We start from the raw sequence: 18,879 nt of genomic DNA on the forward strand, positions 1-18,879 counted from the left end.
AAATAAACCTGGAAAACCAATTGCAAACACTGGCTGTCAAAAGGGCTGGAGAACGTCATTTGGAGTAATCAGCATGGATTTATGAAGGGGAAATAGTGCTTAAAGCGAACTGCAAGCCTTCTGCAATGAGAAGACTGGCTTGGTAGATAAGAGGATAGCAGTAGTTGTTGCTTATCTTGTCTTTGGTAAGACATTTGACGCTGTCTCCCATAACATCCTCATTGACATCTGATGGAAGTATGGGCTAGATAAGTGGACAGTGAGATGAACTAAGTAATGCCTGAGCTGCTGGGCTTAAAGGTTTGTCATCAGTGGCACAACGTCCAGCCAGAATCTAGTCACCAGCTGTGTGCCCCAGGACTGGATAATGGGGTAAATACTATTAAATATCTTTATTAATTATCTGGATAACGGGGACAGATGGCACCAGCAGCAGGTTTGCAAATCATACAAAATCGGGACATGTGGTTGACAGACCCATTGTGCATGTTGCAGCCAATCAGAAGGACCTCAAAATGATGAAGAAATCCATCAACAGGAATGTCATGAAATTCAACAAAGGGAAATGCAAAGTCTTGCATTTGGAGAGGAGTAACCACAGGCAGCAAGACAGTCCAATGTCCAACCACCTGGAGAACCAGTTTGTCAGAAAAGGCAGTGGTGGTCCTGGTAGACCAGCTGGCCAAGAGCCAGCAACCCATCCTTGTGGCAAAGGCCAGCGGCACTCTGGATTGCATTGAACAGAGTACTACCAGCCCAGCAAGGGAAGCGATCCCTTCTCTGCTCAGCACTGAGGAAGAGGCATCTGAGTGCTGTGTCCAGGTCTGGACTCCTCAGTACGAGATGCAGACATACTGGAGCAAGGGGACAGTTCTTGTCCTCACAAGAACTACAACAGGCAGTAACAAAACCCAGGATGTCAGTTTGCTGTAATAAAACAAGATGTTTTCAACCAGCTTCAGGAAGGAACTTTGGGATATCAAGATGGAGGTGAGCAGAACATGCTACAATGTAAACAGACCCACTTTATTAAAAAAAAATAAAATAAAATGGAAAGTCATACTCCAGTGGCCAGCTCACTTTCCAAACAAAAATTGCCAAGGGTAAAATGGAAAGCTCTGGGACATTAGATCACTCTGCAACATGACACCACCATCTTCACCAGTGAAAAGTTGTACCCAGGAGTCCAGAATTGACATACCAAAATGCCAGGTGAAAAAATACAGTAGAGCTGCACCTGCCATTTAGCGTTGAAAAAAGTTTGTTACAAATGGCTTGTTAAAAGGAACAGCATTTTCAGCATAGATGTCTAACTGTGCAGAATTATGTAACCAAACACGTATTCAGTCTGTTCGGGATTGTTTTGGTTTTTTTTTCTTACACTGTCCTTGCTGACCAGCAAAGTTCCCTTGTGCCATGGTGGATGCAGCTTTTAAGCAGTGCCCAAAACCTTTACTCCCAATCATTTCCTATAATTCAATAGGAGCACTGCGTAAGAGGGAAGCAGAATAGCCGCAGTAAGCCTGTTCTAAGGACAAGAGAATCAGACAACTCTCACACAACTCATCTCGTGGCCTTTGATGATCTGGACAGTACGGCTCCTGCATACACATACCGTTTTCCCTTATATTCTGATGAACCACATTAGCAGCACACATCTTACCACTTCCTTTCTTTCCCACAGGCTACTTTACCTGCCATTTTCTTGACTAGCCACGGGTGCCAGTTGTGTCCTGTTCTCCATTTCTCTTCTTACACGTATTTTCTAAAGCAGCCACAGCATACACACCACCAGTCCCATTTTGATTAAAAACATCCATCTTCCACATCTCTAATTAGCCTTCTTGGCTAGATTTTTGTCTTTTAGTCTGAAAGCCGCTTGGGACAAGGACTGTTTCTACTTGTATTTGTCATTGCTCAGTTACTTGGGAAAAAAAAAAAAAAATGTGTAAATAAACTCTTTAAGCAACTAAAGATGTCCAGACACAAACACAAGTGAAACGATTGTGCTGCTGGCTCCTGCAGTACTACGTGTTAACCATGGAAGAGCTTCTTGCAGCTTTCCCTGACTGGTATTCCTAAGTGCAGACTACTAAAATGCACACAGCCGAATGAGACAGTCAAGCTGCCAGAAAGTACACACGAGTGACTACAGATTAGATCCACCTCTTGGGATGACTCTGTCTATGTGTAAACGTATCAGAAACCACTGTCAGTGCCACAGAGAAACGCCATCAGATGTGATGTAAGATTTAGAAGTGTTAAAATGGCCAGAACAAGGACAGAAAGATACTCAAACTCCCTGCAATGGTGCTTTATGCCAATGAAACACAGAGCTCCCCATCTGTAAGCCCACACACAATGCATCAGACATAGCTGAACAGCTTCACACAGACTGGAGCGTAGGTAGGTATCACCACATGGGATGGTCCGAAAAGTGCTCTCATATGGAAGAGCTACCTCCAAATGGTGCTACACTTAACAAGTTAGCCCAGCTGAAGTTGTTAAGCATTGCAGATGGTAAGATAGAGTGCTCATGCAACGTTCTGCCATAGCTACCAATAAGAGTAATTTCTGCCAAAGTTTTTCCAAATGATGCAGCACAGAAGACTGAACCAGAAATATCAACCCATATCTTTTTAAGTCCCTACTCATCCCTTCTTCTCCCAATTTCCACTAAAAAAGAAAGTTTCATGAGTAACTAACAAGTATCTTAGATCATTTACAGCTCAGCTCTGAGAAACTTCTCTGCAGTTATACTGAAGATGAATATACACTCTTCTACATGCAAAACAATGAAAGCTATGAGTTATTGGGCAAAAGCACACAATCACTTCAACATGTACCTCAAATACACCACAAAAATCTGCTTACTTCTTCTCAGTTGTCCCTGTGACACCGTGGACAACTGCTCATCCCTTGTGCAAGGCATTACAAGAACCTCAGCTGTGATCTTATGGAATTACTAAAGGTTCAGTGTTACTTCCTTGTACATAAATGGGGTTTTTGTATAAGATACAGGAGCACAAAAGGAAGTAATCCTTGCCTGCAGTTGTTCTTGCCCTCACAGGTTCTTAATTTCAGTCAGCAGATCCGCACAAATTGTGGGAAGCGAAATAAGAAAACATGGCTACAAGCTGACCAGTTATCTCCAACACCTTCTCGTTGCACTGCTGCTGCTACGAAAAGCCAGTCTACACTGCTGCCTTAATATACAGGAATTCTTACCCTCATGCCTCCATCCACCATCTCACACACGCACACCCCCCACCCATGAATGAAACGTGGTGTGAATTTGCCCCTTAAGGAACAATAACACGTATTTCTGATCTTTCCATACATGCATATATATGAACACATCCATAAATGTCACTTATCATTTAGCAGTTGTGTTGTAAACATCCATACCAAGAAGTCCTGAGCATGGAACATCCTGGAATCTTTAGAAAATCTGTAGCTCTCACAGGGGACCCACACCCCAGTGGTCTGGTCAGTGTTGCATGTAGTTTACTAGCTAGAAGAGCTAAGTCAAAAGCCTTTCCCTAACATCTCAAAGCTGTGATGGAACAGGCCATGTTGATTTCAAAAGCTACACATTTCATAGCCTCTATTACTTCTGTTTGTCCCAGCTGATAAAAAGAAAAAAGTATTTTCTCAGTCCACACCATTACAGACAGTACAGAATGCATAAATGACTCAAAAAACATATGTTTATGCAGAATTAACATATGTATTCTATTCACAGCCATATGTAGCACAAAGTAGAAACTTCCATCTCACAGCTAGTGCTACCACTGGCCACAATGAACCATTCTAAAAGCAGCAGTTACACAACAGAGGGGACTTTCTATTCATAAAGTCTAGTAATTAAGGCCGTTTCTCCCATTACATGCAGAAACTCATTGAAAGAACTGTATTTGCATTTTTCAATGCTCAGTGAACTAGTGACAGTCAATTGTATGTTCTTATAGCTTTACTTTTCAATAAAAATATTGATGTATGTTCAGTACAGATGTATGTTCTCCTGTGAGAGACTGCAAACTTACCTACAAAGTTATCTGTTATCCTACAAAAGCTATAGCAATCTACGTTTTGTTACAGCTACATATTATTTGATATGCTACTGCCAAACATCGTACCACTTAACATTATACTTAGAGGAAAGATATTCCAGACACTTCATCACACCTTTATGAGCAATGTGTATATGTTTGGTAAGAACAGAATGTTAGTATAATCCTCCAGAGTAAAAAAGAGACCAAACAGTACAGAGTTCATAAATCTGCCCTTTTGGAACTCACCTGGGAAGGATGGGCAAATCTAAACTGCGGAACACTGATAGCTCTGCAGTGCTACACTAGATTACAGCATACTCTCCTCTGGAGAAAGAAGTGAGGTATTTGCACTGTGTACTTCAGTTAATGATAATCCAGTGCACATAACTTCAGAAGCCCAAATTCCTTATTCTTAGAAAATCAAAAAAAGGAATCTTCTGATTAGGAACTTTATGAGAAAAATAATTTCCCAAGTTTAATGGGTAAGTACTTCTGAATGGTATTTCAGAATAGGTGTCCAAGACACTTAACACTGTGCATTATGAATACTGTATTCCACTTCAGCAAATACCCCGTTTTAAAGAAGTCACAAAAACATATACAAAGTTGTAGCTGTAGCTGCTGATAATACCCTGCTGTTCTCTCAACTCCCCCTCACTAATCATTAAATCACTGCTCTACAAAAGAAGGATTTTATCCTAAAGTTCAACATATATGGCCTTCTAATACAACTCTAACCAAAATGTCCTAACTATCTGCCACAGACCAGTGGACACAAAAGTGCCTGCCACAAAAACTACAGCGTTGCACTTACCTGCAAGCAGTAAAGGTCCCTAAGGTGCACAGGTACGTAATTTCTGCTCTTACCTATATCACTTGGAATCTGAGGCCAGGTCTTCACAGGAAACTCCAAATTCTTAGCTGTCATTTCTTAATCCAGAACTGCCAAGGTAGTAGCAACCCAAAATCCAGTTTAATTTTTGTTAAGACAGGCCACTATCAAGGTATTTACCACATCCTCAGATTGAGCTACCCTACTAGCTCATCTAGCATCTGAAAGATCACTGCAAGCCTCAAAGACAGACCTATCTTTCAGTACATTACTTGGTTAGAACAAGAGGATCCTTCTCAATCCAGATCTCAGTGCTGCATGTTTATGTCCTTGACAACACAGTCCTCCTAACATAAGAATCAAGTCACTCTTACTTCTCTCCAGAACATATTGCCCAGCGTTAAATATAAATACTGATTAAAAAAAAAAAAAATGAAACATACAGAACAAGGAACGGAGGGAGCAGATTCATTTGTACCTTACCAAACAGAGTCTGATCAAAGTACTCAAAACCATGTTTTATAATCTGCTTGGTATCATCATTTCTATTGGTTTTCTTTTTGGAGTACATGCGCTTGTTCCTCATGATGAGCAACAACAATGAATACCAGCTAAACTCTGGGTGGGAATTTTGTACTTTTAAACTCTCTTCATAATTATTTAGTAGCTTTAAACCAAACTAAGGCAAGTAATCTGAATGAGTCGTGAAGACTTTTTTTTTCCCTTATAATAATTTTATTCTGAACCTGCAAATATGGGAGAATGAATGTTACACCAAAGGGCCTAAAGCTAATCATTGCTTTCAAGAAAACTTTGTATGCATTCACCAGATTGACACTAAAAAAAACCACTAAAGAATCCTGGTATTTTCAGTTGTCTCTTCCATTTGTAAAGTTCTACCCCTGTATCTTTTCCACAACTATCATATTTACAGAGGAAGCATCACCTTGTTTTACATTAAAACACAGACTCCAAGCCATTAACACCCATCCAAAAGCAAGTTTGCAGCCTAAAAGTGGAAAGCTCTCTTAAGAGTTGCAGTCCACCTACATAAGAAAAAAGGGAAGCCTCCCTGCCATTTCTTTACTCCTATGACAAAACCCAAGAACCACGTGGTTGAATATACGGAATGAGAAAAAAATGCTTCCTGTTCAGAAGCTTTAAGAATGCTCTAAGATACAGTTATTTATAACTTTTCATATGCAGCTTACAGCAGTGAATAACCGTGCAGTCCTAAACAGCAAGGCAGCCTGCTAGCCAAGTAACCGCTGCTCCACGCTCCATCCCCCATCCTCTTTTACGTACCCACAGGAGCACAGCTGACAAAGACACTTCTTCAAGGACGGAACCACATGCAAAGGCACAGGCGATATAGGAGACATGTGTGCCAAGAACAACTGTTATAGTTCAGGCCTTTCTCAGCAGATGGTCTGTAGCAGGGAAAAAAAAAAACAACAAAACACCTCACAAAAAAAACCACCACCACTCTTCAGGAGCAGTCCCTGGGGACAAACATGTCAGATTGTGTAGGAACCTCCGGAAGCAGGGATGGAGCACATGACACTGGTACAGACTGTACTACAAATAGCACCTGACCAGCGCCTTCCCTGGTGCAGCATGTCTAGGCTTCTTGAGTGGTGTCCCAGCCAGAGCTCTATGGCCCTGCTTTTAAGCCTCTTGTGACCTACGCATGAAAGCCTTGTCGGTCTCCTGGGTAACCTCTGTGAAGTCACCAGCACCAAGTTCTACAGCCCAGGCCTGCAAGGAACATAGCTGGGCCTATTACACAGAGCCAAGAGCTAAGATCAGATCTCCCAGTTCTCTGGCTGTCTGACCATGATTAGATCAACATGCAAATATCCTACTAAGCACCTCCCTCTTAGCTGTTAACATATTAGCAGCCCTATTACAGCTTCCACAGCCAGCCACATAACCCTCTACTCATAATGCTTGTCAAATTCTGCTCGATAAAAGAAAATGCCAAATACAAGTGGAGAGTCTTCTTAAAACCATTTTCAACTGTTCTGGAAGAAAGGAGCAGAAAGATATGCCAAAAGACAAAAACAGCTTTATTTAGCAATGTTTCAAAACTCTGTAAACACATCAAGTTAGGGGTCAGTACTTTTACAGTAAGGTATTTATCTGGTAGAATCTCAACTTTCACATTCCCATCCCATCACAACCTGTATTATCCATTAATTACATCACAACATCATAAATCTTAATCAAAACGGCATTAACACTACCACAAGCCACAAAAAATTTCACAAATTTAGTGTGTATGCCTACAGAAACAGGCACTTCAGTGGAAGTTTATACAACGAGAGAAGCCTCTATCAACAGGCAAAACTGACAGCAATATCGACCAGAAGTCTTAATATGAGATAAGAATCCAATAATGTAGAGCACCAAGTAAAATTTGGGTTGGTTTCTGTTTCAGTTTTGGTTTTGGGGGTTTGGGTGGGGTGCGCATGTCAATCAGGGGCAAGATAGAGGCACCAAGGATTTCGCTATTTCTCATTTGAGACTTTGTTTTCACATTTTCTAGGATTATGTCGTCTACTCTGCTATTTTTAAAAATATACTTAGAAAGGAATATATAGTTCTGTACCTAAATTATGGGCTGTACACAGAACGCTACCATGGATGACAGGAAATTGGAAGAACAAGAGAAGGTAAGTGGTAGTTCTGAACAAGGAGACTAGAATACAGTCTTCACAAAACAACAGAAAGGAGCACAACTTCTCCATCTAGGCAGTGCTTGGAGACAATGCTACGTGCTAAGTGAACCACTGCCATGGTTTTGCTTCTGCTTTACAAATGCTGTCCTGCTGCTGGTTCCTCCGAGTCCTGTCCCCCTGCTGGTTCCTCTGAGACCTGTCCTGCTGCTGGTTCCTCCGAGTCTACCTTCTCATTCAGCTGCTCTTCATCTGGAATAAAAAGTGTATTAGATAGCACTAATAATATTCAATTAATTGACAGAAATACAGCTCCAAAAGTGTTTGGTGTATATTAAAAAAGCATATATGAAATGACACGTCTAATTTTCATAACTATTTCAAGTAAGGTAAAATCATCTGCTATCAGTACAGCCACAATTTTAAGGGAAAGCTAAACTGCAGCAAGCCTTTGCATAAAGTATAAATCTTACTACTCCTTGGGACTAGCTTGTTGTGTTAAATTCCTAGTACTCCACTAAATACCACCTGTTTTGGTGAAAGTATTGTGTATAATGATTGCTGGCTAATTTTTACTACTGTATTTCAAAAATTGATCTCACATGTAAATTAACACTGCACTACTGGTTAAACAAAGTTGAAACTTCTGTTGGAAATGGGGTGAGGAACAAGCAGGATGGAATGCAGGACATTTCATAATAAAAAGTATAATAAGGTATTACAGACTGTGAACACCTGACTGACCTCACAAAAGTTTAAATTACCTACAACACATTTCTAAATAGCCAAATTTGTTCAGAGTAAACATGCTATTTCAAACTAACTTTGTGAACTCTCAAAATTTAACTTCAGATGACTCCATTGCTGCAGATTACCACAGAAAGTCCCATCAGCACCTTCCCTCCTACTTGCAAGATGCTGATACAGCTAAAGGAAGCATGTTTATGTCTCATCTTGTGACGAGTGGCATTCCTCAGGGGTCAGTACTGGGACTGGCACTGTTTAACATCTCGTTGGTGACATGGACAGCAGGATCAAGTGCACCCTCAGCAAGTCTGCCGACAACCCCAAGCTGTTTGGTGCGGTCGACACACTGGAAGGAAGGGATGTCATCCAGAGGGACCTTGACAGGCTTGAGAAGTGAGCCTGTGCAGACCTCATGGAGTCCAAAATAGCCACATACAAGGTCCTGCACGTGGGTTGGGACAATCCCAAGCACAAACACAGGCTGAGGGATAAAGCGATTGAGAGCAGCCCTGAGGAAAAGAACTTGGCGGTACTCGTTAATAAGAAGTTCAACATGACCCAGCAATGTGCGCTTGCAGCCCAGAAGGCCAGCCATATCCTGGGCTGCATCTAAAGCAGCATGGCCAGCAGGTCAAGGGAGGTGATTCTGTCCCTCTGCTCTGCTCTGGTGAGAGCCCACCTGGTGTCCTGCGTTCAGCTCTTGGGCCGCCAGCACAGGAAAGACATGGAGCTGTTGGATTAGGTCCAGAGGAGGGCCACAAAAATGGTAAGAGGAATGGAGCACCTCTCCTATGAGGAGAGGCTGGGAGAGTTGGGGCTGTTCAGCCTGGAGAAGAGAAGACTCTGGGGAGATCTTACAGCGGCCTTTCAGTACCTGAAGGGGCCTACAAGAAAGGTGGAGAGGCACTTTTGACAAGGGCATGTCGCGACAGGACAAGGGGTAATGGCTTTCAACTGAAGAAGGGTAGACTTACATTAGATACAAAAAAGGAAATTCTTCACTACGAGGGTGGTGAGACACTAGGACAGGTTGCCCAGAGAAGCTGTGGATGCCTCCTCCCTGAAATTGTGCACGGCCAGGTTGGTTGGGCCTTTGAGCAACCTGGTCTAGTGGAAGGTGTCCCTGCCTATAGCAAGGGGCACTGGAACTACATAATGTATAAGGCCCCTTCCAACCCAAACAAATCTATCATTCTATGATCTTCCATGAAGAATAAGCATGCAAATAATCTGTCTGTCCCCCTACACTTCTACAGCAGGGTTCAGCTATTCATAGTAGGTTATTTATGGTAGTATACCCAGTGACAGAACAGACAAAATCTTGTTCCTAAAGTACACGGACACTTACGCTTATATTTGTGTATTAAGTCTAACGTATTTTCATGTGTCTTTGATGCCATTTCCTCCAGATGTTGACAGGATGCAATCACAGATGACAGGGAATATTTTCTTTCATGAAGAGGTATTGGTGATGGCATCTTGGTAAATTCTTCATCCAAGCAGAATAATTTTGGAGGACTGCACAATTCATCTCCTCTTTTTTGTGGCACAAGGTTTAGGTCTGATCTCCAACCTGCAGATTCACTTCCATTATGTGTTTGATGCAGCTCCTCTTCACTGTTAGATGCAGTCTTTTTCAGCACTTTATGTGTGTTGAACTCCTTAATATCCCCCTTATTTTCTGAACCACCTGCTAAATACGAGCTGTTTATTACATCAAAATCAGACCCTGAGCTTGTAGAGTTGTTGAGATCTACATTACCAAGTTCTTCTGGAAATGTCTCTTCCAATATCCCCAAGCAGGTAGCTTCACGACTGACAGAACTTAATGATGGACGTACATTCCAGTGCAGCATCCTATCCGTTACGGAACCCCTAGAGGGGTCTGAAGGTAGAACATCTGTTCTATTACTGTTTTCTGAACTACCTGGAATATTCGTGCTGCACTTTACATATGGAGAAGTCTGTTCTTCTTGATCTTTCACAGAGTTTTTGTTCAGAAGAACACATTTAAAATCCTGTTCTTCAGTTCTCTCACTCTCTGGCATTCCAGATGTTTCTAAAATTGGAGATTCACTGGTATGACTTATCCTCATCTGCTCTTGAGGTCTCAATTCTGTAGAACTTGATTGGAACTTACTTTCTGACAAGGGAGGATCAAAGTCAGGTACAGGAGATGCAGGAATAGAGCACACAGATCTAGAGTCTGCTGCCTCCTGCAATACAGGTCTAGCATCCACTGGTGCTTCTTCTGCCATTACTTCAGTTGAGGCCATCTCTACGTCCGATGAGCCCTCTGTCTCACCAGCTTTTCCACATGAGCTTCTAATTCCAGTAACTAAATGGAACAAGCCAAGGTAAAATTTTAATACTTTTATACTCTCAATCAATCTGTTTTAATTCTGCCCCTTCAGTAACACAAGCAATTCAAGACAGAATATGTGCAGCTGCTTTCTACTGTGCTTATATTATGCTTATTTTTTTTCCTCAACATAAAACGACATTCTACACAGGAAAAAAAAGAAATCTACGTTAAATCAAATTCACAGTATTCACATCTTCTTAGTCCTGCATCATCTTAGGCCTACTACGTTGTGTTACAGAGTGAGCCATTAGGATAACTTGCAGCTTCTCTGAAATAATTATCTTTTTCTTCTGGTGTGACACATACAACATCAATGAACTAATCACATTTCTAGTCAATGAGCATTACAAAAAACAGAGTTAGATTTACGCAGATTTTCTGGAGTTCTGGGAATTTGTTTCCTTGTTAAAAATGGGTTAAAAGCCAGCGCGCTAATGAGATCTTCTAGTGGCATTCCTTCTCCTTCACCACTCTGAGATGACTCGGACATCACTATTTTTGCAACCTGTAGGATTTAAGAGAAGGACAAATCCTGAGAAAGCAAAATTATAGCCTCTTTGTTTGTCAATTAAGACTCCGAATAAATCCCATTCTCCAAATGATGAAAGAATTTGGGATCTCCTGACTCTTCTTCTGTCATTTACTACTTAGGCTCACAATGACCACAGTGTCCTACAAACACAAAATGAACATACGGGACCAAAGTCACAATTCCATTCTAGTTTCGCTCATCTATGAATCCATCTTTGAAATAAGAAAACGTGCTCAGATAGAAATTTAAGACACTAATCAAGAACTGCATAACCATGAAGACAAGAACTACAGTTACGTTAAGTAAAACATCTTAGCAGATGAAAAATAACTGCACCATTTTAGCAAAAGATGCAATTTACTTTCTAAGTCAAGCTGTGGCACATTTTACAGTGACAGTACAGTGAAGAAACCCCTCAGTTAAATCTTAAATAAAAAAACCTGAAAGAGGGAATACTTAAATTCCTTCTTAAAATCCCCAAGCCTCTATTACATATTTAATCTGCTTAACTTCAGAAACAAAAAAGACTGCTGAATTATTACTATATGCAATGGTTCAGGTATCAAAATATGAGAGGTAATAAAAATCATATCATGATTCTATTGAAAGTGCTATTCACTTCACCATGATTTATAAGTATGACAACTGCACAAGCTCCATGTTTTCAGGGTGTACTTAATTGGGCAGTCACCCCTAAAAGTCAGTGATTACCATCTAGCAGAAAAAAGGAACTTTTGACATAGTCCCATTTCAAGAGGCATTTTATGATACAATTAGTAATTTGTTCTCTGAACTTAATGACCACTTCTTTAAAAAGAAACAAACGAAAATTTAAAAATCACTTTTCCTAACCTGTTCTGCCAGTTCATCTCTGGCTTTCTTAAGAGGGTCTTCTTTTTTGACAGGAGACTCTGCTTGGATAACATGATCACCTGCATTCTCCCATATCTCTGAAGTGACAGACTCACCGTTTTCATTTTCTAAGATCTCCGGTGGCACAGGCTTTTCTTCCCTATTGCAAGTTTCAATATGCAAGTTCTAGAAGAATATCCAGGAATTATTGTATGTTTTAAACTCAAGTGTCATAAAAACATGATAAAGAAAACAGTGTACATATGCTGAATGGCAATGGCCTTAGTGTTTGGTCAATAAAAATATTTTAGTCTTAAATTGTAAGTAAACACGAAGTATTTTTACAATTGTATCTCAAGTAGGACATAAGTAGTGGCTATGATAGGGTGTTGCATAGAACACAGATGACTCATCTACAACTACCTTGAATAGACTACAGTGAACAACTGTGCAATGGACAACTGTACATCCACATTCCTTTAAGGTGACATTATAACCCTTAAGTTCACACACAGCTTAAAGAAACATCAAAGTCTGACCACTGCTCACACCAAAATGACAGTTTCAGCAAGCAGGGAATCAGTGACACACTGTACGTTGTACTGGAAGTCAGATGCAAGTGCAAGTCCCTGGCAGTTAGCTTTTACAGTTATACAGGACTGATTCAGATGTGTAGAAATACTACTTTAAAAAGAAACAAAACCAAAAAAACCCAACCCCTCCCTCCCAAATACTAAGTCTAGACTTCAACCAATGTAAAAAGCAAGCATCATAAGCTTAGTTCCTTTGACAGGTAGGAAATTGCTGAAAAATAACCTTTTCAATTAACACATGTCCATTTTCAGAATCTTTTGACGACTCCAAAGGCACTGCAGAGATCCTAGCGGGGGAAAAGATGCTTTAGAGACAAATTAAACAAGTGGCATGTGAGCCTTAGTAGAAGGCCATTACATATTGTGTGCCCCGTATCTGTCCGTTACGATTTCCCTCAATTCGTCCCGGTCATCAGAAGGCAATTTTACTATAGGGAGAACACGTGACAATTAGAGCAGATTTCGCCCTAGTTGTGTATCAGCCTCCCCAAATTAATAAATTACAAAGCTTCTCCCTTGATCACCAAACAGAAAAAGAAGAGATTCTGTGACACATTTTGTAAACAAGTATTCTGTATTCTGCAAAGATAACTGGAAAGTCTTCTGCAGACTTGACAATGTTCTTTTCCCTAGATTTTCTTCCTGTGAATTGCCTCTTGCATCCATAGGTCTGTTCCTAAATGAACTTACTAATAGTTATCAATCACCTGGCTACCAAAAACTTGAGTCTTCTCACTTCTGACGAGTGTACTGCTACTTGCATAGCTCTCCAAAATGTAAGGTACAGTCCTCACTTGTTAGGAAGAACACACCTTAAAACATTAATATCTGCTATTACCTGTCTTTAGAATCAGAAGCAGAAAAAAATGCAGGCTTTAATTGTTAACTATTTGACAACCTTTGAGACTTATGTGCAAGTACATCTACCATTGTCTAAGTATAGGACAGCCTTCCTTTGCCAACTTCCTATCTTTCCTAGTAGGCAACTTTCAAGTATCTGTGGGAGTCATATTAGAAACACAGTGTTACTCAAAAGCTCATGAAGGCTTCCCTGGACTAAGTAAATGACAAACTGGCCAAAACTTCTTAGAATACCATTGTTTTGTGCTCTATCCTTTGCTAGAACTGTAGTAATAGAAGCTACCTAGTGATTTTTAGAAGATCCATGAAAAAAGCCTTGTTGAGAAGGTTTAGCGTAATTCTGCCTAGGAGTCAGGGCAGTTTTGGTTTGGTTTTAGGTAGTTTTTTTTAAACACAAAAGAGCTTCTGTGAATGTCTGTTCTTTCATTCTGAGGCTATGCTGAACACATATGTCTATCTCAACCCGACCTGAGAAAGAGAATCCTGTTCTCTCCACCCACCTCTTAAAACTTCAAAGAATGTAGTTAAAAAGTGAGATTAAAACTTTGCAACTCAGCTGCTGCAAATCATATTCAGCAGCAACCAGTTGATCAATCAGTCACCAACTGGAGAAAGTAGCAGTTATTTTAGGACTGTCTTGCTAAATCAGGTGGATATGAATTGTAAGGAGTGGGCTACTGAAATATTCCACTAAGGATCAAGAGATGCAATACACTCAACTCCAACAAGTAAAATTCTGTTTTTTCCACTGCTTTTTTATCAATTTCTCATTAATGTCCTACCTTCCTGGTGGTGGTGATGATTTATCTGTCACAGTTTCCAATGTCCCCTCATCTTCTTTTTGCCATATCAAAACCTTCAGAGAATCTTTGAGATATGGCAAGGTTGAAAAATGTAAGGCAATTGTGGCAGGAAGCCATTCAGAACCAGATTACCAGAGACTATCAAAGATATTTACAAATGCAAGCAGGGAGTCTTTTCGACTCCAAGTAACTTTTAACAATTGTGGCAGAGGGGGGAGAAGGAAAAGAAGCTTCTCCTGTTCACTCACCTGAAACCGAAACTAGATCCTGATAAAAGTCACTATCCTCTTCTTCTGCAGGATTAGGAGAGAACGGCAGAGCCACCTTAAGGTCCTTTCAAAATTAACAAAAGTTACACAAGCAGGCTGAAAGAAATCTGCATATTAACAGCTTTTCTGCAAACCAGCTTCAGACTTAACATGCAACTTTTTCTCTCTCTGCTGGGTAGCTAACCTCAGATCCCTGTATCAATATGAGTGTCAGAATGAAATTATTGTTCACTTATCAAGCAGATCACTTTAAAACGGGAAAACAGAAGTCAGTAGATGTTCAGACTGATAGCACACGAAACCTCAATTTCCACGGGTGGATGGATAAGGACAAAACCAGTCAGCGCCCTCTGACGCCCATCTACTGTCTTGACAAGATTGTTCCATCCCCCATCCCAAATCAAGACACCACCTGTCATTAAGTCAAATTTATCTTAAGAAAGACTACTTCACAAAGCAATTTCTGCTATATTGTGCTGATTCCCTAACCTTACATACAAAGCTTAAGAGTTCAATAAAACACGGCAGTTTATATGTACATCCTCTCTCACCTTCACCCTTTCTCTTCCCCAGAATCAGATAAATTGAACACTACTTACTGGATTCTGTTCTAAGGTTAAACCAAGAGGACACAGGCCAAGAAAGCTTTTCCACTTCACTTCCCAGTCTTCCTGTTCTCTAGAAATAGATCCACTTGTTGACACGCTATGCTGTAGCTCTATTTTTAGCCTGTAACATAGGAGTATGAAAAATGAACATAACGTGTCTGTTGGTGGAGATAACAATCCTGCATAAAGGTGGAGAGCATTATGTGTTCCTCTTATCCTGCAATATCTTTGATATGCATCAACTTTTTCATGCATCTGTGCATGCACTAAGAATTAATTGAAACTGACAACCTAAAAGCAGCTTCTAGGTTTCTAACAGTAGAATTCAAAACTCATACACACAAAGAGATACACACTTAAACTTTCCCTAATCCAGTTTCAAATAAAGTTTTAAAATCCCAGAACTGATTAACATTAAGAAAATAAAAATAAAAATCAGATCAGCTAGTGAATGAGGTCCCCAGGAACAAAGCCTAAAATATTAACGAAGCAAGGGCAAAAAGCTGTAGTTACCTAGAGAAGAACCTCAGTTAAAAGTTATATAATCAAGACAAACGTGAATTTCCTAGAGGCAACGGAAAAAGACTGAACCGCCATGTTCTCACTCTAAATGACATTATTTTAGAAAAGACTACAAGGTAGGAAGACATGATCTTTAGACTACAAAAAAGGAATCACAGAAAATTTCCAGACAGTTACCTCCTTGCTTTCAAATTCTGTAGTATTTTATTGCAGACCGTAATCATATTCTCAATGACCTGAAATTGTTTTAATTCATAGTGACAACGTTCGTCTCTCAGTGTCCTCAGGGCTTCATTTAATAACTGAATGACTGTTAAGAAATTCAGTTTTCCAGCTTCATACACATTTCCTGTACAACACTTGAAGCATAGCAAGCAAGAAAAAAAGAATTAGTGAACAACATCAATATCAGAAAGTTATGTCTTCTGTAGTCAAAGCAGGGATACAAAGTTCTACTTTGTATTTTGATTCAGTTCCTGCTTGTTTCATTTTTCAAAAAAGGCACTCTAGATTTAAGCCTCAGGTTTGTTTTCTACAGTCAGCCGCTTGAAAGCGGCCTATAAAGCAGTATGAACTAAGAAAGCTTCAGCTGATGAGGTATTCTGTTTAACCACTGGCCCAAAAGATATGGCAGGCCTAAACAGCACCCTAATGGTGAATAAACAAATGCTGGTAAAATTTACCAAATCAACAAATGGTTACAGGACTGTTGCCACAGCCAGGTATTTGGTTACGTAGACCACGGGAACTGCTTTGCAAAACCTGGGCTGATGGGGGCTGATGGGGTCCATCTGACAGGCAAATGGAAGAGCATCTTCAGTCATGGGCTTGCCAAGCTGATGAAGAGGACTTTAAACTAACAATGGCAGGGGAGAGGAACCTCAGTCCATCCCACTCCTATCAGTTCTATGTCAGTGCCAGCAGCAGATGCCCAGAGCCTGGAGAAGGATCACAGGTCACTGGGAGAGCACCTGACAGGCAGCACAGAGGAACTCCAGTAAGTCAGCTTCATCATGGGCCCAACTTAAATGCCTCTATGCAAATTGCACGCAGCTTGAGGAATAAACAGGAGGAGTTAGAGACATGCACACGCCTGCAGGTCTATGGTCTTATTGACACCACAGCGACATAGTGGGATGGCTCCTATGACTGGGGCGCTGGAATGGAAGGATACAGGCTCTTTAGGAAGGACAGGCAGGGGAGGCGAGGAGGCGTGTTGCCCTCCATGTCAATGACCAGCTGGAGTGCAGGATGCTCCACCTGGGGATAGATGAGGAGCACACTGAGAGCTTATGGGTCAGAAGTAAAGGCAGGGACTGGTGAAGTTATAGCGGGGGTCGGCTACAGGCCACCCAACCAGAAAGACCAAGCAGATGAGGCCCTCTATAGGCAGACAGGAGAAGCCTCACACTCACAAACCCTGCTCCTCATGGGGGACTTCAACCACCCCGATATCTGTTGAAGGCGAAACACAGCAGGGCATAAGCAATCCAGGAGGTTCTCACCAACAAGGGGGGGCTCGTGTGGAATGTGAAGCTCACGGGCAGCCTTGGCTGCAGTGACCATGAAATCGTGGAGTTCAAGATCCTTATGGCAGTAAGGAGGGGGCATAGCAAGTTCACTACCCTGAACCTCAGAAGAGCAGACATTGGCCTTTCCAGGGATATGCTTGGTAGACTACCATGGGATAAAGCCCTGGAGGGGAGGAGCAGCCCACAAAAGCTGGTTAATATTCAAGTATCACTTTCTCCAAGCTCAGGAGCGATGCTTCCCAACAAAGAAGAAGTCAGGCAAAAACACCAGAAGGCCTGCATAGATGAACAAGCAATTCCTGGACAAACTCAAACATAAAAAGAAAGCCTACGGATGATGGAAGCAAGGACCTGGTAGCCTGGGAGGAATACAGACAAAATGTCTAAGCAGCTAGGGATCAAGTTAGGAAAGCTAAAGCCATGACAGAATGAAGTCTGGCCAGGGATGCCAAAGACACCAACAAAAGCTTCTATAGGTAAAAGGTGGTAAAAGGAAGGCTAGGGAAAATGTTGGCCCTCTCTGGAAGGAAACAGGAGACCTAGTTACCTGGGATATGGAGAAGGCTGAGGTACTCAATGACTTTTTTTGCCTCAGTCTTCACCGGCAAGTGCTCCAGCCACACCGCCCATGCTGCAGAAGGCAAAGGCAGGGACTGGGAGAATGAAGAACCACTCACTGTAGGAGAAGATCAGGTTCGATAACATCTAAGGAACCTGAAGGTGCACAAGTCCATGGGGCTTGATGAGTTGCATTCGTGGGTGCTGAGGGAATTGGCGAATGAAGTTGCTAAGCCACTATCCATCACATTTGAGAACTCATGGCAGTCCGGTGAAGTTCCCACTAAATGGAAAAGGAGAAACATAATGCCCATTTCAAAAAGGGAAAAAAGGAAGACCTGGGGAAGTACAGGCAGTCGGTCTCACCTCTGTGCCCGACAAAATCATGGAGCAGATCCTCCTGGAAACTATGCTAAGGCACATGGAAAATAAGGAGGTGACTGGTAACAGCCAACATGGCTTTACCAAGGGCAAATTGTGCCTGACAAATGCGGTTGCCTTCGACAGGGTTACAGTGTTGGTGGATAAGGGAAGAGCACTGATGTCATCTACCCAGACTTCTGCAAAGCATTTGACGCTGTCCCGCACAATCCTTGTCTCTAAATTGGAGAGACATGGATCTGACAGATAGACCACATGGCAGGTGAGGAACTGGCTGGGTTATCAAACTCAAAGAGTTGTGGTCAATGGCTCAATGTCAAAGTGGAGACCAGTGACAAGCAGCATTCCTCAGGGGTCAGTACTGGGACTGGCACTGTTTAACATCTCGTTGGTGACATGGACAGCACAGACAGTGGGATGCAGTGCACCCTCAGCAAGTCTGCCGACAACCCCAAGCTGTGTGGTGCGGTCGACACACTGGAAGGAAGGGATGCCATCCAGAGGGACCTTGACAGGCTTGAAAGGTGGGCCTGTGCGGCCAACATAGCCAAGTGCAAGGACCTGCACATGGGTTGGGGCAATCCCAAGCACAAATAAGGGCTGAGGGATGAAGCGATTGAGAGCAACCCTGAGGAAAACAACTGGGTTAATAAGAAGCTCAACATGACCCAGCAATGTGCGCTTGCAGCCC

At 41.7% G+C, this 18,879-nt stretch overlaps 2 protein-coding genes and 1 non-coding gene across 3 annotated transcripts in view; all 3 read right to left on the bottom strand.

Annotated features, from left to right (window-relative positions):
* The window catches only part of SAXO1 (stabilizer of axonemal microtubules 1), a 33,624-nt gene extending 27,355 nt beyond the window's left edge, over positions 1 to 6,269 (bottom strand). Inside the window, exon 1 of the mRNA XM_009934478.2 lies at positions 6,193 to 6,269. Coding sequence (XP_009932780.2) covers positions 6,193 to 6,269 — 77 coding nt within the window. The remainder of the gene's footprint in view (positions 1 to 6,192) is intronic.
* Positions 6,270 to 6,960: 691 nt separating this feature from the next.
* The window catches only part of HAUS6 (HAUS augmin like complex subunit 6), a 36,909-nt gene continuing 24,990 nt past the window's right edge, over positions 6,961 to 18,879 (bottom strand). The window contains exons 9-17 of the mRNA XM_075411013.1: positions 15,895 to 16,076; positions 15,187 to 15,316; positions 14,567 to 14,651; positions 14,298 to 14,382; positions 12,878 to 12,941; positions 12,062 to 12,247; positions 11,047 to 11,182; positions 9,661 to 10,650; positions 6,961 to 7,817 (exon numbers count right to left, since the gene is read on the bottom strand). Coding sequence (XP_075267128.1) covers positions 7,702 to 7,817; positions 9,661 to 10,650; positions 11,047 to 11,182; positions 12,062 to 12,247; positions 12,878 to 12,941; positions 14,298 to 14,382; positions 14,567 to 14,651; positions 15,187 to 15,316; positions 15,895 to 16,076 — 1,974 coding nt within the window. The 3' untranslated portion in view covers positions 6,961 to 7,701. The remainder of the gene's footprint in view (positions 7,818 to 9,660; positions 10,651 to 11,046; positions 11,183 to 12,061; positions 12,248 to 12,877; positions 12,942 to 14,297; positions 14,383 to 14,566; positions 14,652 to 15,186; positions 15,317 to 15,894; positions 16,077 to 18,879) is intronic.
* Positions 13,014 to 13,143, bottom strand: LOC142358970 (small Cajal body-specific RNA 8). Its single transcript, XR_012762009.1, has one exon.

Source organism: Opisthocomus hoazin, chromosome Z (genome assembly GCF_030867145.1).
Source record: "Opisthocomus hoazin isolate bOpiHoa1 chromosome Z, bOpiHoa1.hap1, whole genome shotgun sequence".
Taxonomy (NCBI): Eukaryota; Metazoa; Chordata; class Aves; order Opisthocomiformes; family Opisthocomidae; genus Opisthocomus; species Opisthocomus hoazin.